Source organism: Antrostomus carolinensis, unplaced genomic scaffold (assembly GCF_000700745.2).
Source record: "Antrostomus carolinensis isolate BGI_N321 unplaced genomic scaffold, ASM70074v2 scaffold27624, whole genome shotgun sequence".
NCBI classification, from domain to species: domain Eukaryota; kingdom Metazoa; phylum Chordata; class Aves; order Caprimulgiformes; family Caprimulgidae; genus Antrostomus; species Antrostomus carolinensis.
In genome coordinates, this window is record NW_010309133.1 from 22,213 (window position 1) to 46,687 (window position 24,475).

The 24,475-nt window shown below is 44.2% G+C and overlaps 1 protein-coding gene across 1 annotated transcript; it reads left to right on the forward strand.

The window, feature by feature from the left end:
• Positions 1-1,756: 1,756 nt before the first annotated feature.
• On the forward strand, positions 1,757-24,411 carry LOC104518055 (unconventional myosin-Ic; the record flags this gene model as incomplete). The annotated part of the gene is made up of 21 exons (XM_010166017.1): positions 1,757-1,861; positions 11,059-11,214; positions 11,842-11,957; positions 15,250-15,448; positions 16,367-16,447; positions 17,217-17,396; positions 17,603-17,701; positions 17,934-18,047; positions 18,592-18,663; positions 18,954-19,073; positions 19,305-19,387; positions 20,077-20,182; positions 20,571-20,651; positions 21,045-21,136; positions 22,151-22,245; positions 22,472-22,518; positions 22,798-22,878; positions 23,063-23,168; positions 23,696-23,813; positions 24,035-24,148; positions 24,335-24,411. Coding segments are annotated over exons 1-21 (2,155 nt in total), but the record flags the coding sequence as incomplete, so codon positions are not given.
• Between the last annotated feature and the right edge of the window lie 64 nt (positions 24,412-24,475).

Here is a 24,475-nt window from a genome sequence, read left to right on the forward strand (position 1 = left end):
GAGCAAATGACCTCTGAAGATTCAGCTGAGGGCTTTGTAGAGTTAGACTAAGTTTGAGATGTTCTAACTGCAGGTGCAAGTTTAGTGTTTTACCTTGTGCCTGGTGCCTTGAATGCTGTGGCTAAACCTGCATCTAATTTGTAGCCATTTGCTGTGCTCTTGGCTCATTGTAGAGTCCCACGTTACAGGTCACTGTCGTTAGGAGGGTGGTATAAAGGAGAAATGGGTGGCAATATGCTTTGTGCAGATTGTGACTGTCTGTGGTGGGAGACTTGCAGACAGAAACCCATCCTCTTTGTTAGCTGCTACGAGTCAGATCAAATGGCTGACTAATTTTTTAGTCCCTGATGCTTGGAAGTGGAAGATCCTCTGGCTCAGGGCAGAACTCATCTCCTTCAGGGGTCTGCCTGGCCACCCGTGCAGCTGCCAGGCAGCAGCTTCATGAGCTCTTATGTGAACTACATGTGACTTGAAATACCTGCAGGGTGGTACACTTTGGCTGGGCCCTGTGCCAGGCCAGTGTGCTACTCTAACAGATCTATAGCTTTATTTGCTATACCTGTAATTCATTTGAGGATGGACACATAGCTTAAGCTATTGAGGAACAAAATAATTAATAGAATAATAGAATAATTTTAAGTTGGAAGGAACCTGTGAAGATCTCTAGTCCAACCCCACTTCCAAGCAGGGCCAGTTTAGATCAGATTGCTCAGGCATTGTCTGATTGAGTCTTAAATATCTCCAAGGATGAAGTTTCATAACTTCTTGGGGCCCCTGTTCCAGTATTTGAGAACACTCATTGTGAAAAAAATTTCCCAATATCTCACTGGAATTTCCCTTCTTCCAGCTTGCGCCCATTGCCTCTCGTCCTTTCACTTTCCACCTAATGCTACCAAAGGCTGCATGTACATCTTGGTTTTGGTCAGAATGTCCTCTCTGGGTGGTGGTGGTTTTTCAGACTCTTGGTGTAGCTATGGCCATTCATTTCTTTTGTGTGAGGCCAAACTGTTATGACCTCAGAGACAAATAAAGATGCTACTTCTGTTTGCAAGGGCTGGAGCCTCAGGACAACATTTGCTTGACTGTGTCCTACTAGGCAGGTTCTTACTTGGTAGTGCAGGTTATTTTGTGATAAGGACCTTGAGGACCTCCATATAGAGTGGGTGTTTTGAGGGTGGATGCCTCAAAATGTTTCTGGAATCAAATACTGCTGAGCCAATTCGCTAAGTCCTTGCAAGGGCAGACAAGGCAAAGCATGTCTTACCCCTGGACTCTTTGTGGTCCTTTGATTTGCTGAGAGAGCGATGACAAGTGTAATTGAAAGCCCAGGAGATCTGGCTGTGGTTGGGGTGAGCTGGGAGTGGGTTCGAGGAGCTCTCTTGCTGCTGCCGTTTCAGTGCACAAACTTGCTGTTATCGGAGCGGATCGTTTCCTGTCCTGTCCTGTTTGCTGTGGGTTTGTGTGTCGGGCTCTGCACCAGGTTTCCCAGCTCCTCTGATTACTTTTCTTTCCGTTTTTTCCCTGTCATTGGGCAGTGGGGACTCCGCAGGCAGAGGACAGCTGACTTCTCTTGGACTGCCTCACATGATCTGGGCATGTTGGACTCTCCTCTTTGGAAGGGGAGGAGAGTTCCTCTCCCTCTCCTTTGGAAAACGCCCTCTCCAGGATGCTCCAGTAGGAGCTGGTGGGAGGGAGGGAGTTCTGACTGCACCGAAAATGTCATGAGAGGGAAAAAAAAAAAAAGGCAACTGACAGAAGAGAGAACTTGTCCTCAGATTCCTGCTCTTTGCAGCAGCGTAAACTAAGTCTCTGCAAGTGCTGCGGGAGCTGGCAGGAGGCAGAGATGAAGTTCAGAGGCGCGGTAAGATTTATTCAGCTGTTTTGGTGGTTTTGTAGCTTTCAGATGTGGATCTGCTCTGAGAAGGGAGAGAAATTTTCAAGGTTTCAGCAGAAAAGGGAAAGGCTTCAGCCTGCTTTGCAAAAAATGCCTTAATTGGAAAGTGATGTGGAAGGGGTTGAAATAGGATTAAAAAAAAAAACCCCAGGAGATGGGTGTTTGGAGGAGCAAGGCAAGGTGGGAGTTGGGAAAGTGGGAAGAAAGGGGGAAAGCTGCGCTCTACTCTTCCTTGGGGGAGAAGAAAGGGTGGAGCTTTTGCTTGGGTGGAAGAGGCATGAGGATGTGAACGTAGGGGACTAGTGCTGAGCTCTGCTTGTGTCCTTCCCAGGGACATGGACTTCTTTCCCTGTGACTACCGCCCTGGGGAACAGCAGGAAATACCTGCTTAAGGACTCATTGCCGCTCAGTTCCTCCAGGGTGTATTTACTTTTAGCAAAACTTTGTCCACGTTTTAGTGGCAGCCAGAAAACCTGGGTGTGCATACTGCATTGCAGGACAACCACCAGGAGCTTAGAAAAATGAGTATGTGGCAAAAGATTAAGAAGACTAGGACTGTTACCTGTAAAAAGAGATTAGTAAGAGAGGAGGAAAAAAACCCCCAAACAATAGTGCCACAGAGAAGGCAGATTGTGAGCTCCCTTTTTCTGTGTTGTAACATAGGAAGAATAACAATCAGGTTAAAAGTTGTCAAAGAAATGCAAAGATTATTTTCATACAATGCATAATTGGGCCATGGAATTCAGTGACACTGGAAGATGTTGAGGTCAAGAATGAGGGAGCATTACAAAAAAAAAGGGTGTATGTGGGCTTTTGTCTGGGTAAGAACATTCAAGGCTTTAATTGGTAAACGTACCCAATTTAGGAAGAGAAGGATTGAAAATGTCACGTCTGTAGATGTAAACGTTCTGACTGTTGAAGAGTTAGCACAGGGCAGGAGTGTCCCATACCTGCTCAATCTAGAGATCCTTGTGTGTTTTCCCCAACAGCCTAGTGATGACCAATGTCTTGAGAAATGGTCTTCGTGATGAAGGGAAACATAGAGCTTCTGGAGGACCTGCCTAGTTCCTCCCTGTGGCAATGCATTTGGAGGTGGAGATGATAGCACTGGAGAGGCTTGTGCTTGGATTTCTGTTGGCATGTAGGACTGTAGGAGCCAGCAACCCTCTGTATGGCAGTGGATATAGAGAAAGGGGTTTGGATGTGTTACGTGAGTGTGGTAAACAGAGATGTTGTCTAGGGTGGTGCTTGATATTCTCCGAGAGAAGATGTGGGTGTGGAAGTGCCCTTCGTGTGCCCTGGGAATGCACTGGAGTGCTTGTTCTGTTTGGAAAGTTTTACTGTCTTGGAAAAACATAATGGTCTGAAATGGTTGTGTGGGGTGTGTGGAATCCCGTGGAGAAGGTGGGAATGTCTGGTGTGGGGAGGGGCAGAGTGCTGCAAGAGTAACAGCATGGGGTGTAGTATTGCCAGTAAGAGAGACAAAAGGATGTGAGCGGTTTGAGGGGAATACAGCAGTTAGCAAAAAGCAGTGAATAAGGACGTGGGGTTGTCACCCCATTGCTGCAAGCTGGGAGGTGTGGGGAGCAAGTGCACACTGTCATTCTCATCTATAGGGAGGTGCTGGGATTTCTGCTCCCCTCTCACCTGCTCAGTCTGACCTGGAACTCAATGCTAAAACTGACTTGAAAGGGCAGTGATCTGAGTTTTTGCTTTTTATGCCATCTGTTTGTCTTCTGAAGCTGCTGTGGGATGCACAGGCCTGTGACCAGAGGTCCCAGGTAGTACTGCTGTGTGTGCTGTGATCAGCAACATCTTCTAACTAGCAACAGCTTGTGTCATCTGCACAGGAGCAAAAATGTCAGCTCTCTAAATATAGAAATTCAGCCTATTTACTTTTCCAGCTTTGGTGATCTTTCTGGTTTGCCTGGTTCATTTTTCTTACTGCTATTTTATATTTAGCTTGTTGATCAAAATATCAGCATCCCCTCTTAGGGGTAAACATTTTTCCTCTTCCTCAAATCAGATCTTATAACTACCTTTCTCTTTTCACTACTAATTGCTTCTCTTTTTTCCCAACTTACTTCCACCCCCCCAAAAAAAATTAAAATCTAGAAAATATTTTATGAACATAGAAGAAGTGATACTGCCTCTTGCCATGCAAATCTCCCTGTCTTTCTGGTCCATCATAATTTGCATTTCTAATTTACAGTTGACCTCCTTAGATAGGTTCGTAGTATTCTAAACGTTGCAAATGTCAAATGTCATCAGTTAATATATTAAGAGTCATAATTAGTTGCAGCAACATCTGCACCCTGCATTATTGTTTTTCAAAAGATTAAATTTTGGCTTTCACAGTTCAAACTCCCCATGACCTGCATGCATTTGATACTTAAAGTAATGCACACAATGATACATTACTCACATTTCCCATTCTGCTTTGCATTTTAGGGTGGGAGATTAAATGGTGCTGTAGCTTGGAAAGTGAGGGAGGCAGAACTTCAACTTCTAGGCAATTTGCTAGTGGGGATGGGACAATTCTTTGTGAGAGCAAAATGAGCTTGCTTCCCCTATATTTCCATTTATTTTATGTTTTAATGTATACCAGTTTGTCCCTGCTTGAAATATGGAAGACTTCAAATAAATAGTTTACAATAATTAATCAAGGAAGTAGCATTTCTCTCTCTTTAATATAATTTTTTGAGTAGTGTATTCTGTAGTTAAATCCTTCCAACATGTGGTGTAGGATTGGGAGGGAAGTATCAGAGAGGGAGCAGCAGGTTCTGAGTATGGGCAAGTGCTCCCTGGCTCCAGACATTCCTTTGTTGGAGATGTATTGCTCTAAAAGAAGCAAGAATAAAAAAATGATTCTGCTATAAATGGCTCTTGAGTGGCAACTGCTGACATTGTAACTTTTTTTGCAAGTTGAAGTTGTTCCCTTTAACTCTACTGGTCTGTGTCATCAGAGTTGTTATCTGGTTTTGATGCCATTGGATCTGACAGCTCTGATTTTTTTCAAGTTGTCTGCTCAGAGCAGCTTATGAGCTTGTGGGAAATAACTTAATTTGGCTTAATATAATTAAAAGTAAAATCAAACATTTACTTTTGTTATTTCTTTTTAACTAAACAAGACAAATACTTGGGATTTGTGTCATATAAATTATTGTCTGAGCTCAGGTGGCCTCAGAAGGAGCAGACAAATCCATGTGGTTGGTTGCAGAGGATTTTTGTGACACGCGGAGCTGCCTCTAAGGGAACCTTCTTTCCAACCCAGCTGTTGACTAGCAGAGAGATCCATGTCCAAAATGTGCAGCTAATTTTCTGTGTGGCAAGAGGGAGGAGGATCCTAAGTGGCTGCACTTGAATCTGTCAGAGATTCGCTGGCAAGAGGCAAGTACTTGACTAAGATCCCTTGATTCAGGTCCACCTCAGTTGTTTTCATTCTTGCTTTCTCCGTGTCGAAGGGAAGAGGAGCTATCCCGTTCTGCACCTCAGGAATTGAGGCCCTGGATAGAACAGTTGATTTTTGTCGGCTCTGCTGTCTAGCCCATGCCGTGTCCAAACCCTTTCTCAGGCTGGCAAGTGGAGTAGAAATCAGAGGAATTTATTTTTTTCCTTCCTGCAGCTTTGGCATGACAGTGAAGAATGTCATACTGTCCAAGAGACAAATGTGTTTTAACTGTCACCTCCCCACAAGAAGTTCGTTCTTGGTTCAGACTTCTTATTGTCTTGCAGAATCTAATCTGAATTTCCCTTCCTACTCACATTTGGTTCTTGCCTGTTCTTCCGTTCCCGGTTTTGTAGCTATTTCTGGAACCCGCAGATCAATCATCTTTCACTTGATACTGAGATAAAGATGCCTTGCCTGCCTCTTTCCATACACACCTGCTTCCTGCAGGCATTGTAGTGCACATCTCCTGGTCTACTGAATGGACACTGGCTGATTTGTAAAAATGCATTGTCAGAGGAAAATATTAAAACATTTTGGATGTAGAAGCAGAAATCTGATTTACATTGTGTGACTTTTCTTTCTGAATCAGATGATTATAAAGCTTCCCTGCTCCATATGACCCCATTCACTTTGAAACCTCCAGGTGCTTTCATGTGCATCACTCATGGATGCTCCAAGAAGGAGTTGCCTGAGCTGCCAGGTGCTGCCTGTTCTCTCAGCAGTCAGCAGCACTTGTGTGTCTGGAATTGCTGTGCCAACACTGACCACTCAGGTACCCCTCTGGGAAAAACAAAGTTGGGAAATTCTGGTGTAAAAACTCCTTCCTGCTACACTCGTGTTGGGCTACTGGGTATTGCATGGCCATAGACCAGCTGATGGACAATCAGTGGCTGGTGTTTCTTTCTCAGTTCACATTAGCCCTGAACTCCTGTGCTCGTGCCAAAGTTGCCTTCCATCTTCCATCACAAAAGAAAATTTCCCTGATGTGCTCAGGGCGACTGAGTGACTCAAGTACTTTGAATTTTGTTGTACAGAGCAAAAGTTCTTGGTTTTCATTTTTGAGTTGTATCAGATCTCCAAGTCCTATGCAGAGGAAAGTCTTTCTCATACTTCGACATTTAGCATTGTTTAAAAGAAAAATATTTGTTTACACCTTCACAAGAACATATCAGAGACTTGACTAGTTCAGTTGAGGAAGCTCTTTGCTATAGTCTTGAGTGCTTTTGTACTCCCAGGAGCTATTTGTGAAGGGTATTTTCTGGTCTTGTTGACTGTTGCATGAATACAAAGAAAGGCTGGAACCTCAGCCAACGTAAACCTGGCTCTGCAAGCTGCATTCAGCAGCACCAGTTTACACCAGTTGAAAGTCTTTCCCAAAATTTAATCACACGGAAGAAAAAGGCATGTGGAAGTAGTACCTCCTGGGTAATTGCACTGGCTTGGTCCCACCATTCAGGAGTGACGGCTTTTCCTTTCCTGGCAGTGAGCCACTGTTGTGCTGACGGCTCTGGAGAAGAGATTAAAAGCAAAGAGTGGGTTAAAATAGTGTGGGAATGAGTCCCTTGGGACTGGTACCTGAGGGTGGGTTTGAGAAACGCAGTGGCAAAAGTCAGCTTGTGCTCTCTCGAGCAGGAGTGACCATTAGGACAGAGATCTTGGTACGGAATGAAAGGCAGGTTTGGGAGAGAAGGCACAGGCACCCCTAAGCCCACAGGCACCAAGATCAGATGGAGATTGCTCAGATTTTTGTAATTCCCTGTCTGCAGCCTGTGCTGGATGTGGCATTAGGATGGTCCATCCTACAAGGGCTGGGTTCCTTAGCCTGGTCCTCCTTTTGATTCCTGTTGGCAGGGTCAAGTCACACATGAGGAGCTGACCTAACCACCTGGTACTGCCAGGTGGGCACCCGTGCTCCCTTTCTCCTTGCCTCGGGTCTGACACTCACCTGATCCCATGGGAGGATGATTCAGCTCACTGTGGTGATGGAAAACCACCAGCTGCTTTTTTCTTGGTCCTTGTTTTGCTGCCTTAGTGAGTTGCAGTTCAGCTTAAGCGACAGGTAATCGCTTGTGTTAACACATGCCAGGGAGCCAAAGTGTGTTGGGGGATGTGTTTGGTTTGGTGGTGGTGAGCCATTAGGCTGCACCTAATGCATCTTTTAGGTGGTAGTTTTATAAACGTTTGAAAACAGCAGGAACTGGCCCTGCTGCTGAAATACCTGCTCCTGCCCATCTCTGCAGCGGTTCCCACTCTTGTGCCACCGTATCTGTCAGCCAGTGCGAGTGATTATGTGTGGAACCAGTGTGGGAAAATGACCTGGATTCAAATAATTTTTAAAAATCTGAGTTAGTTTTAATCTACATCAGATTTCCAGTCTAGATTATTGCACAAGTACTAGAGCCAGCGCAAGCCAAAGGGTGCAGCTGCACAGAGGGCACGTGGGACGGTCCTTTTGCCCCTGTTCTCGCTGCCTGAACGGCTCCTCTACCCCTGTGCTCTCATAGCAGCTTCAAGGAAAACTGATCTTCACAAGGAAGGGTCTAATGAGACCCTTACAGCCCTTATTCTCCTAATTAGCTGGATACATTCTCCCTGCCACAGGGCTTTCAGAGTTGTCCAAGCTGATCTCTTGCACAGCACAGAGCAGAGGATGTTGTAAATGAACTGTACGTCAGCCGGGGGCGTTTTGGCAGAGGGAAATCTATCCACCGCAGAGACACCAAGGGAGCCCGTCCTGTCCATGGGCAAACTGCTTTAATGGTTAATTAACTCCACTGTAACATATTTAACCCCCCAGACTGAGTTTTCTGGCATTAATTTACAGCCGCCAGATTTGCTGTCTGCCTGCTAACATAAAACAATTAACATTTTAATTATTTAAATTTATTCAGTGCCTCACTGTCACACTCATCATTCAGTAGGAACATATGGTCATCACTGGGATTACTTTTTCTAGATAGTGTCTTCTTTCTCCACTCTCTTCCTTCTGCATTACTCTTCTGTTTTCATTATGCAAAAAGGATTTATTTTCACTTCCTTTTACGCTGCATCTGTGGAAGTTCTTGGCGGTGAAATAGTTAAAGTTGACATTTTTTTAAGTTGGTGGTAGACTTGGACATAAGCAATAAAGCAAATGAGGCAGCGCTGGCACAGAGAAGCGCGTGTTGCTGAGCTGTGGTTTATGACTGACATTTATATTTGCACTGAGCTTAGGCTTGGGAGGGTACAGTGCTGTGATTAAAGTTTATATTTCGGAGAATCTGGCTGTATCAGATTAACTAGGTAACCTGGTCACATTTAATTCTTACTGACAAGTTGCATTTAGGTGGGTTTTTTTTTTTTAAAACTGACTGAAAATTTCAGGTTGTTATTTTGTTCTCACAGAGAGAGGTTGGAGTTGAATGAGAAGAAAAAAAAACCACGGAGGAAACTGAAAGCTGCTTAACCTTAAATGCCTCTGTCCCAGAGGAGGCGGCCGAAGTGCAATTTTCTATGTTCTAAGGAGGATGGATTGCTTCTTCCTTAGGCTGGATGTGTACAGCTGGGATCAGTTTGTCCTGAGCTGGAAGGAGTGGCTGATGAAAGAGCTGCTGAAACTGCTAAGTGACGTTTTCTGTGAAAGTCTTTAGGATTATATAAACTTGGATTAACTGTGCGAGGGTGGAAGTTTCTCCTCAGTCATTTTTGAGGCAGCTGTGTTTTAAAACTGTATTCATAAACTTACCCACTTGAAAACTAGTTATTTTCTTTTGGTTTTCTCTTTGTTCCCATTACCTTGTCCAAAAGCTGCTCCAGGGTTGCACTGCTCTGATAGAAATATTCTAATTTCTAGGCAGAGTTTATTTCTATGTGATTTATCCCTATTTCTTTTGCAAGTGTTGTCCTTTATCCCATCACCTTCCTTCTCCAGGGCTTATCCCTTTCCTCTTCACCTTGGCAAAGAGGGTAGAAGAAGCCAACAAAACACTTTAAAAGTGTGGAGGAATTGACTTGGAAAGTTTTGAAGATTTTAAAAAGATTACTTATGACAGTATCTGCAGAATTCCTCCCAACCTGAATCTTTTAAAGCTTAGAGATCAGGCTTCCCAGGCCGTGAGAATGATTTGGGGGAGAAGAAGAAAAAAAAAAGGGGGGGGGGGAATTAAAATTATTTTAATTTGTGGTGTTTGAGACATCAAAATGGATCTGGATTTGGGATTTCCTAGTAGCAAATTGTAGGAACTAATTTTCCTTTCTGAAAGCTGCTGGTTTCATGCAATCACTTATGCCCAGGCACTGGGCTTTTGGGAAGGAAGCCAATTATAACCTGCAGAAATAGGCAAAACTACATTGGTAAATGATTGGTGAGTCTAAAGAAATGCAGACTGAGGGAATTTGCACCCGTTTGGGTCCAGATTTCTATGCCAGTGGGTCTTGCCTTTATTACTACTTAACAAAAGGTAAATTTTCTTTTTGACCAAGGTTGTTTTTATTCTTTTTTTTTTTCCCCTGGGTGCCATCAGTCCCCGTGTTCTGACCACTATTATATCTTGAGAAGGAGCAGAAAGGAACTACCTGGCAACGTGAGTCAGCAAAAATCATCTCCGTCATCGTGCAGGGTTTTGGGGCTCCGGCATTCCCGGTTTGTTCCACTAACACAGGAGAGGGTGCCTGGGTGTTGCTGTTACTGCGTGAGCCCGTTTAGGAACAAGCTCCGGTGGTGTTTGTGCCAGTGATGGCAACATCCCAGAATACAACAACAGGTTCTCTGAAATGCATTAGGAAAGTGGCTTAGGAGAAGGGTGCTTGCTGTGAGGAGTTTGCAAAGTAAGGAGGATTTAAGAAAATGGGAAGGAATTGCAGACAGATGTGAGGCAAATGGTTTCCTACATTCTATCTCCTGTCTCTGATTTCTGCACTCTCTCGTCTTCTGTGCCTCATACGTCGTCTGTCTGTCGGGTTTAATTGCCTTTAGTAGAAGTTTTCCCTGCGAATAGTGACTGAGTCACTTGGTGCACATTTCCTCTCCCTGTTTTAGTACGTGAGGTTGAGTGAAGTAAGAAATCAGCAGACCTGTGTTTTCCAAAGATGGTTGTGTCTGAGCCACGACACATTGAAATGTAACCTTGAAAAGAGCATCAGGGAATAGAATTTGTTTGATGCATGGCATAGATGTTATTGTCACAGAAAACTCGGTGTGGCATGGGATGCAGAAATGCCCATTTCTCATTAGTTCTGAATTTTCCCATTGGGTGTCTTGCTAAAGCTTTTAAATTGGTCAGCAGTGTTGAAGCTGTTTGCTCATGAGATGAATCATCATTAGTCATAAAAGATTCCTTACCTCGAAACGACTTCCTGTTATGAAATGACAAGAGAAAAGTAGAGAGCACACATTTCAGTCTCAGCCCCCCTAAAGGGTGCCTGGGAAAGGAAATGCTGGTTTTATTCTCTTTATGAAACACATGTTTGTTTGATTGATTCCTTTAAAGTGATTGGAAATTCAGCAATAATTTTTCCCTAATGCTGGCTTGTCTTCCATCAAAGCAATTAGTATAAACCACCTGATAAAGTGTTAGTATACATTGACTATTGCTCTCAACAGTAGTGGGTTGTTTTAATTGCCTCTCCTGTTTATAGGTTGTCCATGGGAAATTGTGGTTAATGGTTCTTGTGGACTCGGTGAGCTGAATGCAAAACCACAGATATCCCAACCTTCCTCTGTTTTTGGTTGCAGGGAGCGGGGACTAACGGTATTCGGTTAACCATGGAGAGCGCTCTGACGGCCCGTGACCGTGTCGGGGTGCAGGACTTTGTCCTGCTTGAGAACTTCACCAGTGAAGCAGCATTTATTGAAAATCTACGTAAGCGCTTCAAGGAGAATCTGATCTACGTGAGTAGCAGAGTGACAGACACCAAAGTGTTCATCAGTGACCTGAATTTGGGTGTTTGCTACCAAAGACTTACCATAGCTTTGCGCTGCAGTTGGATTTGGAGATGGGGGTATTAACTTTAATAGACCATGGTTGGTTGTGTCAGAACTAGTCTGGGATACTGTCATGTTAGCAGATGTAGGTACTTGCTGCAATGGTCCAGTTGAGGTCTGCTGGCCTTTACAGGTCTTGCCAGCACTGAAAATTCAACTCACACCACATTCTTCCATTTCATCAATTCACTCTGTGCTGGGCTTTCAGCAACCCCAGGCTTGAACTTGATCCTAAATGGTAGATCAGGAATAATCCAGTATTCTTGCTTGTTAGAAGCACTAAAACCATTTGCAGGTGCTGTTTATCCACCAAGGATGACATGTCTAACCTGACTCCCATAATGTCATCCTCACTGCACTGCGAGGTCACTCCTGCAGCACCCTTGGCCTCTTTGGAAGCCCTCAGCAGCATCCCCAGTACACCAGGGCAGGGAGCCCTTGCCAACAGCACACAGCCTTCAGAGCAGTCTGGGCTCTCAGGGAATCTGCTGCCAGACCTTCTGTAACCTCTCTGCTTTGTGTTCTCTTTTTCAGACATACATAGGCTCGGTTCTGGTGTCTGTTAATCCGTACAAGGAACTGGAAATCTACAGTAAACAGAACATGGAGCGATACCGTGGTGTCAGCTTCTATGAAGTTTCTCCTCACCTGTGAGTGGCCTGTGGGTAAACAGCGCGGTTTGTGCTGTTCCCACGCAGGCGTGTGCAGTAATGACATGTGAAAACAAACAAATCAGACTTTTCCTTGTCCCAGATCACAGAATCACAGAATGTTGGGGATTGGAAGGGACCTCAAAAGATCATCCAGTCCAGTCCCCCTGCCAGAGCAGGAACCTAAATGAGATCACACAGGAAGGCGTCCAGGCGGGTCTTGAATGTCTCCAGAGAAGGAGATTCCACAACCTCCCTGGGCAGCCTGTCCCTGATGCAGCACTAAAAATCGTGGGGATATAAAGGATCCTTCGGAGGGTGCGGTGTACGGCTCTTTCTATTCCTGTTTCTCTCTCCAAAGAGGATGAGTTGCCTTTGCAAGAGCAGTATTTGGAAAGGGAGTTGGTTCCTTCCTGGCTGGAGGAACAGCAGTGCTTACCCAGCCCTGGCAGGACAGGAGTTCATTGTTCCAGGGTTACTTGGGGTCTGCGTGTCCGGGCTGTGAGTTTCCCCTGCTGCTCCATCGTTCGTTCAGCGTAGGGCTAACGAGGGGAAATAGTGTGTCTGTACGTGTGGAGGTTTCTTTCCTTCCTCTGCTGTTACTCCCTGACCAATATTTATCTGGTATTTCCCTTGTTGCTAAGATACCGTCAGCCTGTTGGAACAAGGAATGTATTTATTTACATGGTCTGGCCTGCTGAGCATTCCCAATTTCCCATTTTAAAAAAAAAAAAAAAGTTTGAGGTTTAAAGTTATTTTTAAAAGCATTTGAATTTTTTTATCAGACTGAAAGAGAAAGATGAGAACATTTGGCTCCAAAATGTTTTCTTGCATGACCAAGGGCCAAATTCTGAGCACCTCTTGGAGGTTTTTTTGTCCTTTTTTTTTTTAAAAAAAAAAAAGAGGTCTTGGAAGAGTAAATGATATTATTTTTGAGCAAACTATTTGGATTGTTTCTTATTACTGGCACATAGCCCAGGAGAGTAAGAAAAGCAGAATGTGCTGCAAGCACAGAGAGGAGAAACACCATTACTTGTGAAAGTCTGAACACTTTTAAGTTGTATTTATTATGATAAAAACGTGGTTTTTATAGTCTTTCAGGCTTTTTGTGTGGATTTATATGAGGGATGATTAAACCTGAAAAACCCTGCACTGAAGCCTGCCAAGTTCTCCCCTTGATCTAGGTGTGTCAGTATATCGTCTCTATATGCAGGTGCCCCAGCTGAAAGATGTGTGGTCAGGGCGCTCTTAAAGCCTCTTTGTCCTTAGACGAGAGTTGTATTTGCCTTTTTATTGGGGTGCAGCAGGTACAGGACTGAGCGTGATGACAGTGCTCACATCCAACACCAAGTGCTGAACAGATTCGCTTTAGTTCCTGTACATGCTACACAAAGTGACTGAAATCACAGAGTAGCTGATTATTTCTCAGACTGTTCTCTTTGGTTTTTTTAACTGGTCCCATAAGAAACTGTAAAGTGTAGCTCGTTACAGTGTGCACCCCTGGGAGCTGTGTGCTGAGTACCAGTGCTGCTCCAACTGGGAAAACAGTAGTTTTGTTAAATGTTTTTATCATTCCATTTTAAAAAATACAACATTTTATTATTTATGCATTTAAAAATATTCTGAGGAGCACTGAAATGCTCTGTTGTCACTCTGTGCTTCTCCTTTTACAGTATTTCAAGTGTCTTTTTTCCTCTTTCTCTTATTCTAAACTGATTCTAGAAAGCCAAAACACTTCAATGTTGCTGTTCCAGTGTCATAATAGTTTAAGGCTCAGCCTGAGCTCTGGGCTCTCTGGGAAGTGTGACACACATCATTCAAAGGAGAAAAGTTATCCCTGTGGGCTTGGAACACAGCACGCTTCCCAGAAGGATCTGTTGCATCCTGTCCTATTTATAGCCTGCCAGGGGTTCAGAGATGACTGCAAATGGGACCATAAACATCTTTAAGTGAAGTGATTCTGTATGTGGTGTGCACCACTGCGAGCTTGCTGCTTGAACTTACAGAGCCATAAAACCACCCAGTAGAGGCACGCGGTCTAGAGGCAGTTCTTAAAATTTAAATTAAATTTACATTTATTCAACTGTTTCCAAAATACTCCAGAGACAGAATTTGGATGGGAAGAGAAGGACTTGATGACTTTAGTGGGGTAAGCGTGCAGTTGTGTTGCTAGCTAGCTCATTGGTGTTGCCTTAGCACCAAGTATTAATAGACTGGAGAAGGCCATGGCTGTTATTTTGGTGTGATTATTTCTAATTAATTTCACAGCATGAGAGTTTATAAAAAAAGCAAAGCTACTAAAAGGTTGTTGAGTGTATGAAGAGAGGATATCTGCTTGATCACCACATGTAAGACAGCTGAAAATATTGTTGTGGAGGCCTTCTTATTGATTGCATTTTGAAGGGCTAATGCTCCTCTTTTCTCTTCTCCTCTTCCATTGCACCTGGTCCTTTCTCCTCTCTCCCTCTGTAAGCAGTTGCCACCATTCTCAGACTCATCCTCCTGCTCTCTGGTGTTGTAAAAGTGTGTGTAATTCTTGGTGTAAGATCCTGGCTGGTCTGTTGTGGGGAGGAAAAGAGAAGAGAAAGAAAAAGCAGCAAAGGAAGAAGCAGGGCTCCAGGGCCAGCAGCACTAAACCCCAGCTGTACACAGGCAGGAGGAATGTCTGGGCCGTGTTTGTCCTAAGCTGGATGGTGGCTTACGTAGCCTGCAGGATCCTTATTAGTCTGTGCTGGCTTATCCAATCCTTCCTACAATGCAGGAGAAGCTGCGAGGGGTTGGGAGGCTATTCAGGAGCCACATTATAGGAGCCACCCAGATAGTAAAGTGTAGTTGTGACCTTCTGAGTGTCATCACTTAAAGGACAGCCTGGAATAAAGATCTGTGGAAAACAAGATGTTTTCTGAATGCAGAGCTTTTTTGTCCTGCGGGACTGGTATTGAGAGATCTCATATATTTAGAAAAGTAAAGTTATCTTCACTGTTTAGTCTTCTACAGAAACTCTTCTCATCAGAGAGAGTCAAAAGAATAGTTTTTAAAGGAATTTGATAGATTGGTGCTGTCACCATGCAGAAGCTTGGCTCAGTGGTTAAGATGTGTATAGAGATGTCTGCAATCTCCTGTGTCATCACCAGCATGCAGAATCAATCTACTCTTCCCCAGCCCATGGACACACACTTCTTTTTGAGGTGTCCCTGCTGGGAGCTCACACTGTGGGACAGTCTTAGCTGAGGAGTCTCTGCCCTTTGCTTGTGGATAAACAAACTAACGCCTGGCTATCCTTGTCCCTTAGCTACGCCATCGCAGACAATTCCTATCGCTCCCTGCGCACGGAGAGGAAGGATCAGTGTATCCTGATCTCCGGGGAGAGCGGGGCTGGCAAAACAGAGGCCACCAAGAAGATCCTGCAGTACTACGCCGTGACCTGTCCCGCCAGTCAGCAGGTCGAAACCGTGAAGGACCGTCTGTTACAATCCAATCCCGTCCTGGAGGTAACTCTAGAGCCTGCAGCAGGGAAACTTGACATGGAGTCATACCAGCACACTCAGATTTTCCAGCTGAGGGGGTGGGGGCAGCTGGACCCCACCGGGCATGACTGAGCTGTCTGTGCGGAGCAGATAGCGTATCCTGGGAACGCTGCTTCACGGCGTGTGGGCAGATGGTTTGCACTGCACACAGGGGAATCCCACTCTGCTTCCAAGCCAGAGAAATGGCCGTCTGCTGCTGAGCTCACTTGGCCCTTTCCAGTCCACCAGGAGCAGTTCTGGAGTGACCAGGCTGCGGGGAGAGAAAGGCATTTAGCGTGGGAAGAGCTCTGGTGAGCTGCAGAGAGCCAGAAGCAGACACATCTGCTGTGGGCAGTGTTGCCCCCTGATAAATGCATTTGTGGGTGCATTTTCTAGAGCTGTGGTGTCCTCTAGTGTCCAGTCCTGAGCTGTCTCTGCAGTTCCCTTTGATAGCTCTGCTCTGTACGCAGATGTGCGGTGTGCAGGGAAAGGTGTGCTCCCCAGGAGAGGGGAAAGCCTGGCAGGCCTCCTCCGTCTGTTGGGGTAGTGCCTGCTGTGAGCAGAGCTGTGGGTGACCATAAGCAAATAGCTGTGATGAAAGAGGAGGCTTTGAACAGACTGTCAGATATGACATGTGTTGTCAGCAGTGAACTGGCATTAAAATCAGTTTGCTAGGAGGGTGGAATTGTTTTCAGAGGCATGTTCCATCTGCAGGGCTTGCACTGGGTGTAAAGATCAGCACTAGAATTTGGGCAGCAATCTCCTACCTTCTTGGTTTCCCTTGCAGAAGGGACACACCTAGGCTTTGATGGCTGGAAATAAACAACTGGCAGCTTCACTCAAGTGTTTATAAATAATCTTATTTGATACTTACTTATTTTTCTCTAATTGTTTTCATTTCAGGCCTTTGGAAATGCAAAAACCCTTCGGAATGACAACTCCAGCCGGTTTGGGAAATATATGGATGTGCAGTTTGATTACAGGGTAACTTAAAATCAAGTTTATACTTCAGAACTGGTCCCAGTCATAGCAAGTCTCCGTTGCCTGTGCTTTCTTGTAGTGATGTGTGCATGGAGAGATGGTTGTGCATTCTCTTGGTGACAGTGTGAGCAGAGTCTGTGGTACCAAAGCTTGGTTACAGAGGATTTTATAGACCACGCTTCCCTCTCTTTCTTACCTCATGTCTTTATATAAGGAGACAGTGAGATTAAATCCTATTTCTAGGGTATGTGTGCACCCTGCAAACGGATACTCCCAAACTAAATCCACATAAGCCAGCTGTGATCTGAAGATAATCTCTGTCCTGTGAAACTCTGCATAGTGTTTGTTTCGATTCTGATCCAGATTGCCCCACACTATGAAGATGGACAAGTGCAAGAACCCAGTACCTCGGCACACGTCTTTTGAACATCTCAATATGTAATCCCTCCACCCTCGCAGTTTTGTTGCTTTTCCTTTGTGTTGGATTCCTTTGGAGAAGGAATTTTACACAAGATCCCATTCAGTATGTGCTGTGCCCTAATCTGTATAATGGCACCTTATTGTCACTTGTTAGTTCCTTTTGCATACACTCCAGAACTCAAATTGACACTGTTTTAGCTGAAATAGAGATTGTGATACAAAATGACAGATAATTTTCTGTCTTTTGTAGGCTATCATTTTGTATCCTGTTTGTCTTTGAATAGACCACCACGAAGCAGAAACATTTTCCTCTATTTTGCTGAACTATTTCAATGTATCTGCTCTGATTTAGGGGGCTCCTGTCGGGGGCCACATCTTGAACTACCTCCTGGAGAAATCCCGAGTTGTGCACCAGAATCACGGAGAGAGGAACTTCCACATTTTCTACCAGCTGCTAGAAGGAGGGGAAGAGGACTTACTGCGAAGGCTGGGCCTCGAGAAGAACCCACAGCAGTATCACTATTTAGTAAAGGTGTGCATTCACTAGTCATTTTTATAATATTGTTATATTATAGGATCAATATATTCTCAGTTGACTTTGTAGTTTCCTTCTCTTACTTAAAAAAAATCGCACTGAGGTGACTGCAATGAAAACAAACACGACAGAAGTGCATTGAGCATGAGTTAAGGGATCTTTGACAATTATTTACTTATTTATACCAAGCTGTGTCTTTTTAGGGTCACTGTGCAAGGGTCAGTTCCATAAATGATAAAAACGATTGGAAGATCGTGCGAAGGGCACTGTCCGTTATAAGCTTCAATGACAACGAGGTGGAGGTAAGACACGTTGAACAGCACAGCTGATTTTCCCACTCTTACGGAATTTTTCTGCTTTGATTTGTTATTTCTGACCCAAGACAGCTTTCAGAATGAATGTATGCTCTGCAAAAATCCTGAAAAAAACCTACAAACCCTTCTCCTAAAATGTTAATTAACACAGAAATCTCGCTGCCTTTTTTCACTGTGCTCATTTCATCATCCTGGTTTCTGCCTGTTGCTTCCCTCCCAGGATCTGCTGAGCATCGTGGCTAGTGTTCTGCATCTGGGGAACGTGCAGTTCGCTGCTGATGAGCAAGGGAATGCTCAGGTCACTACAGAGAATCAGATTAAATACCTGGCTAGGGTGAGTCTCACCAGTTAGAGAAGTATGACATTAAAGATGAATTCCAGAGGTTTCCTTATTTTAAACTTGGTACCATTGTTGTCATTTTAGAATGTGATTTAGAAGTTTTCATTAATTTACTTTTATTTGACCTAAATAAAATGCAAATATTACCATAAAAACCTTTTAATTGACAATTTCTCTAGTTGCCACTTGATCCACCACTGACTTAAGGTTTTCACCTTCAGGCAGTGGGATAGGAACCGACTGATTCTGGTGAAGAGTTTTAAAGAAAGAACAACCCTTGTGGCTTTGCTTAGTCAGTTCTTTGTGCCAGAACAATCCACCCAATGTATTTGTTAGGTCACATCACTGCCAGAAAGGAGGTGCTGTAGAGGAGGAGAGGGAAGGATTGATGTTGCAAGAAGTCTTGCAGTGTGAATGGGAAAATAAAGGGTTGTTTTACTGGACTGTGATTTTGAGGATTAGCCTTTCTGAACTCTTAAAACTAGCACTAATAAATTTAACGTACTGCTTCATAAATTAATATTCTACTACTTTGCAGCTTCTAGCAGTTGAAGCATCCGTTCTTCGAGATGCACTGATCCACAAGAAGATCATAGCAAAAGGGGAAGAGGTAAGAACATGAACTGGGGATTTGGGAGGCACATGGAATTAAATCAAGCCAGCCCCTACATCAGCAGCTCTTTCCCCAGAACCAAACAGTTCACTTCTCCCCTGCCAAAGGAGGTTCTCAGTGCAGGAGTCCCACAACCTAATGGTGACCTGCAGCCTGTGCAGCTGGGAGACAGTGATGTGATCCCAGACAGGATGCTGTTGAGTGGCTGTTTATTAACAATGAACTAGGGAAACTGAATCCCTGGGTGCAATGGCTGTTGAATGGCTTTTTTCTCCTCCTGCCTGCAGCTAATCAGTCCTCTGAACCTGGAGCAGGCAGCCTACGCGAGGGATGCGCTCGCTAAGGCGATATACGGACGCACTTTCTCCTGGCTGGTGAACAAAGTTAACAAGTCTCTTGCTTACAAGGTAAATGAACCTTTTGTTTGTTGATATCCAATCCAGCATGAAAGGAAATTTCAAATCATTTAGCTGCAAGGTAAAGAAGTGGTGAGTTCCATGCTGTACAGTGATTTCTAAATTAATTTATTTTCCATTAAGAAGAGGGTGAGGAGTAAATGCTGTAACTAAATGGTTAAGATCCAGTGACAGATCGTAGCTGTGAGTATATATCAACATTTACTTCTTGCCCTATTGTAGGAAGGAGAGTTTCCGGGCTGGAGAAGTACAACAGTTCTGGGATTGCTTGATATCTATGGATTTGAGGTTTTCCAGCACAACAGGTTTGTTTCAGTCAGTGTCTTTGAGCTTTGAGTAAACTCTGCATGACTTCATTCGTTACAGTGTTTTCTCTCCATTGTCAAATAAGACTTTATTCTACCTCTGCTTCTCTTAGTAAGAGAGAAAGAGATGTCATTTCAACTTCAGGAAATGAGCTGAGTAACTGATAATCACAGAGCTTCTAACACCTGGGGCATCCGGCTAATCCAGCTGGTGATGTCCTTGGTATTTTAAGGAAACTTCTGCCTTTTTGGGGCGTACTCATGCGATAGCTTGAACTGTGCCTTTGTCCAGTGCTGTGGCACAGTGCTGCCTGTTGTTCTGGCGTCTTTCCACGGTGCTGTGAACAGGCAAACACAGCTATAAAACTGTGTGTGGGGCTGTGTCAGAGTCTGGAGCCTGACTCTGGCTGATAGCGATCAGCTGCGACTCTCCAATTTGCAGTATTATTGGCCCCTTCTTAAAAGTTTCTGTGTTCCTCTGTGTTGAATCCTTCATGTCCATTTTTCCCCCCTCCTGGAACTCTCTCATGAGATTCACTAAAATTACAGTCAGTAAGTAAACATTTCACTAAATCTCTCCTGTTTCTCTTGATTTGCACAGAGATACATGCATGCTGTTGCCCACTGATTATAGCTTCTTTTACTTGTGGTGCAGTGTTAGTGATTGTTTTTCTGATTTTTGTTTGCAGCTTTGAGCAATTTTGTATTAATTATTGTAATGAAAAATTGCAGCAGCTCTTCATAGAGCTCACATTAAAGTCAGAACAAGAGGAATACGAGTCAGAAGGCATAGCGGTAAGAGCCAGTATCATCACTTCCACTGTCTCCTTTGTAGCATCTCCTGCAGGCCAGAGGACAGATTAGGAAAGGAGCTGCTAGGAATGGTCTGCAAAGTAAATGAATTAAAGAATTTTCCTTTTTCTTTTCTTTTTGAAACATTTTGGTAACCCTGTGTGATACAGCTAGAAGTGAGTAATAGCATTCCAGCCTTTTACTCTGATTTTAAAAATGCTTTTTAAAGGGAATGTAAGGAAAACAAATTTGATGACTGAAAAAGCTTTGTTTCAAGTTTGACAGAAAGATTATTTAAATAAGGTGCTGTCTGAAATGTTCTGAAATTTTCATGGGTTTTTTTTACAGTCTAGAATTGTTTTCACCCAAGTGTGATTTCTTGTCTTTGTAGTGGGAACCAGTTCAGTATTTCAATAACAAAATAATTTGTGATTTGGTGGAAGAGAAATTCAAAGGCATCATTTCTATTCTGGTGAGTTGACAACACCTTTTAAAATTAAAAATTAGGGGCAGTGTAGTGGAAAACGAGGGGAAGAACAGGAAGGGGGAGGGGAAGGTCTGAGTTTATATTAGGATTATTTGGGTAGGTGGGAAGAGCTGTGATACACTGAACAGTGACACCATTAAAAGTCATGTTGTGTCACCTCCATCTGCTCTTGGGGAAGAAGCTTCCAGTCCAGGCAGTGTGGAAGGAAGGGAGTTTTCCTTTTCAGCTCCACAGTTCTGTATTTGTTGAACTAGGAGATGCCCTGCCTGTTAAAAGGCCAAAGGGTCAAACTGGGGCAGTGTTTCGGTGAGAGTTAGAGCCGGCCCGCGCGCTGACGGGCACAGCGAGAACCGAGTACTAGACTGCGTGTGTTTGTAGGATGAAGAGTGTCTGAGACCTGGGGATGCCACAGATACAACATTCTTGGAGAAACTGGAGGAAACCGTGAAGAACCACCCTCATTTTCTCACGTGAGTGTTCCCATAGCTCAGGGTAGTTCTGCTGGTAGGATCCAGGTGTGTGACAGAGCCGAGATGATGCTGTTTTCTTTTGTAAAGAGATTAGATTGTGAGTGAAGATAACACAGAATAAGTTGTCAACACTAACAGCCTTGCTCTTTGCAAGACTGTGCTTCAGAATACAACAGGAGCAACAATACTCGTTACTCACTTGCCTCTCCACTGATCTCTTCCTGGCATCCTACTGCTAATACGTGCAAGGAATTTGCAGGCTCACAGCTTCTTGGCTCTTCCAAGATCTGCCCCAATATTTCAGGTGTGACAGACTCTGGTTTAGAGTATTAGGACAGACTGTTGATGACCCAAGTCAGGCCAAGGAATAACTAGAATGTGGAGCAGAATTGTACTGATCAGAACAGCGTTCAGAGGTGTTTGTGCATTAGGATGATTGAAGCAATGCTGGTGCTTTTGAAGTGCAGAGGTTTATACTGCACTGACTCACTGGTTGTGCCCATCTGTTTCCCAGACGACAGTGATGGCCTCCTTCCACTTTGGTAACCTGTCCACATTGCCACCACTCCCGTTCAATGGGTGTGAATTGTGTTTCACTTTTCAGATCATTTACTTCAGTTTTAGAGCTCCAAATATCTTTTTATTCTTACTGCATGTTCTGTGTGGCATCTCGTGAGTATGCCAGCCTGCTGCCAGCATCTTCACTGCCCTCTTGCCTGCTGCCTCTACTCTAATTTCATGTGCACAACCACTCAGCAGCCTTGCCAGGAAGCTGAAAGTTCATCCATTTCAAATACACATAAATACATTTTATGTCATTTTTAGGATTTGCTGGTTGATAACTCTGTATTTCATTTTGGTCTTGAAAATCAGCAAGTCAGACCTACTCTCTGCCTCCCCTCTGTGTTCACATAGTCCCACTCTGGGATCCAATGCCATGGTGCTTTTTGAAGTGAATCCCCCCCCATGAAACAAGTGTTTGTTTCTCGTTAAGTTTCTTTGCTTTCTCACCAGGCACAAGCTCGCTGACCAGAAGACTCGCAAGTCGCTGGGGCGGGAGGAGTTTCGGCTTTTGCACTATGCTGGAGAGGTCACCTACAGCGTTGCAGGTAAGTGTGTGCATCATCTCTGCTGCCTGTCACTCTTTCGTCCTCCTCCTGTCCTCTGCCCTTGGAATTAAAACAGCTTCACTATATAGTAAAGAAAAATCTGGGCTTGGAATACGTCCACACATCATTTGATTAACCAGGTTAATTTCCCATCTCAAATTCCTGCCTTGTTGTGAAGTTCCTGTGGAACAGCAGTGGCAGCCTGAGCGGTTTCTTTTTCTTCCAGGTTTTCTAGATAAAAACAATGACCTTCTCTTTCGGAACCTAAAGGAGGTGAGTGTGGATAGAGGACATTTCCAATATTCAGCAGATTGAGGAGTCGGGTTTAAAACGGGGTGGGTGGCACTTGAGGGATTCTTCTAGGCTCCACCTGGAAAATGTGTGTCCATAGGACTGCACTGCCAAAAGACAAATTGAGGTGCCCAAAGTTCATTTTATTGTTAAAAAGCAAAACAAAAAAAAACCCCAAACAAACAGTTTTGTCCTGTGTTTCTCTGATAATTCTCAGAAGGATGCTCTGTACTTTATCTCTGAAAACGTCTCTCTCTGCAGGCCATGTGCAACTCTGAGAATCCCATCATAAATCAGTGTTTTGACAGGACAGAGCTGACAGACAAGAAGAGACCCGAAACGGTAAGAACACCAGAGCTGGGTGGAAGTGGGACCATTTCCTCTTTTTAAAAGACACGTCCTGTCTGGGATGGCAGTCTGAACGCAAACCTCTTGCATTTAAAGCTGGGAGACAGGTTTGTTCTGCAGTCACAAGTACCAGCTCTAAGTCATCGCTTCAGATGCAGTTTTCTTTCTTTTCTCCTAGGCAGCAACTCAGTTTAAAAACAGCCTCTCCAAACTCATGGAAATTCTGATGTCCAAAGAACCCTCCTACATTCGTTGCATTAAACCCAACGATGCTAAGCAGGCTGGTATGACCCTGGTGACTCTTCCTCTTTAATTTTTTCTGTGACAGCTATATATAGACCACTAGATCCCTGTCAGTGAGGCACAGAAAGGAGCTCAAATGACAAAGTCCTGCAAGACTCTTTCATTTTGGGTCTATGCCAGAGCTTCTTGTAGGCAGTGGCAGTACCAGCAGCCAGGAATCAGAATGGGAGCACTGGTCTTGGGTGGAGTAGGGTTATGTTTAAAGTGAAGAATTACTCACCTACAGAACTTCCTTTTAATGACCTTTAGTCTCCCTTCATTTTTTCCTCCTGTATGTGTAGAACGTCCTAAAGGAAACTTCATTTTGGAACTAAATAAAAAGTTCTATTAAAGGGAGGGGGGAGACAGGAGACACAAAGTTGTGTGGGACGGGCACCGTGGGGATGAGTTAGAGGTTCAAGGTAACTGTGTCAGATATAACCAAGAGCTGAGCATTCCCCTTCTCCAGATGAAGGAACTGCACAGGCTACACGTTAATCGTGTTTCTCTATCTTCATGCTCTCTCAAGATCGATTTGATGAAGTTCTAATCCGACATCAAGTGAAATACTTAGGGCTGATGGAGAACCTCCGAGTGCGCAGAGCTGGGTTTGCGTATCGAAGAAAATATGAAGTTTTCCTGCAGAGGTAGGATTGCCTTGGACTTCTCTCTCCCTGCTGCTCCCTCCCCCAGTCTGTCCCACCACTGTTTGAGGCTGGGGAGCTGTTCTGATCAGCAGAGAGACAGCCCTTACGCCTCAAAGACTTTATTTTCTTGAGGGAGCAAGAAGCACGGCCTCTCTCCCTTCCCACTGCCCTGTATGGACTGAACTTCCCTCCCTCACATTTCCTCTGCTGTCAATTGACAGGTACAAATCACTCTGTCCAGAAACGTGGCCTACCTGGGACGGGCGGCCCCACGACGGGGTGGCTGTGCTGGTGAAGCATCTTGGCTACAAACAGGAAGAATACAAAATGGGACGGTTAGTTCTTCTGTTTTCTTAATTTGAGATTATGAATCATTGAGCATCCATGTCATTGCTTTTAAATAAGGCTTCTCTATCTCACAGGTGAGGAAAAGATTAGAGATCCCAAAGGGGACGGGATGCTAAGGGCAGGAAGCAAACTTCTCCGGCCTGTTAAACATAATTCTGCGTTTCTATTTCTAGAACAAAGATTTTTATCCGTTTTCCCAAGACCTTGTTTGCAACGGAAGATGCTCTGGAAGTGAGGAAGCAGAGTCTGGGTGAGTCACACACCCTGCAGCAGCTTCATGGGCAGTTCCCTGTCTGTTTTCAGATTTTTATTTT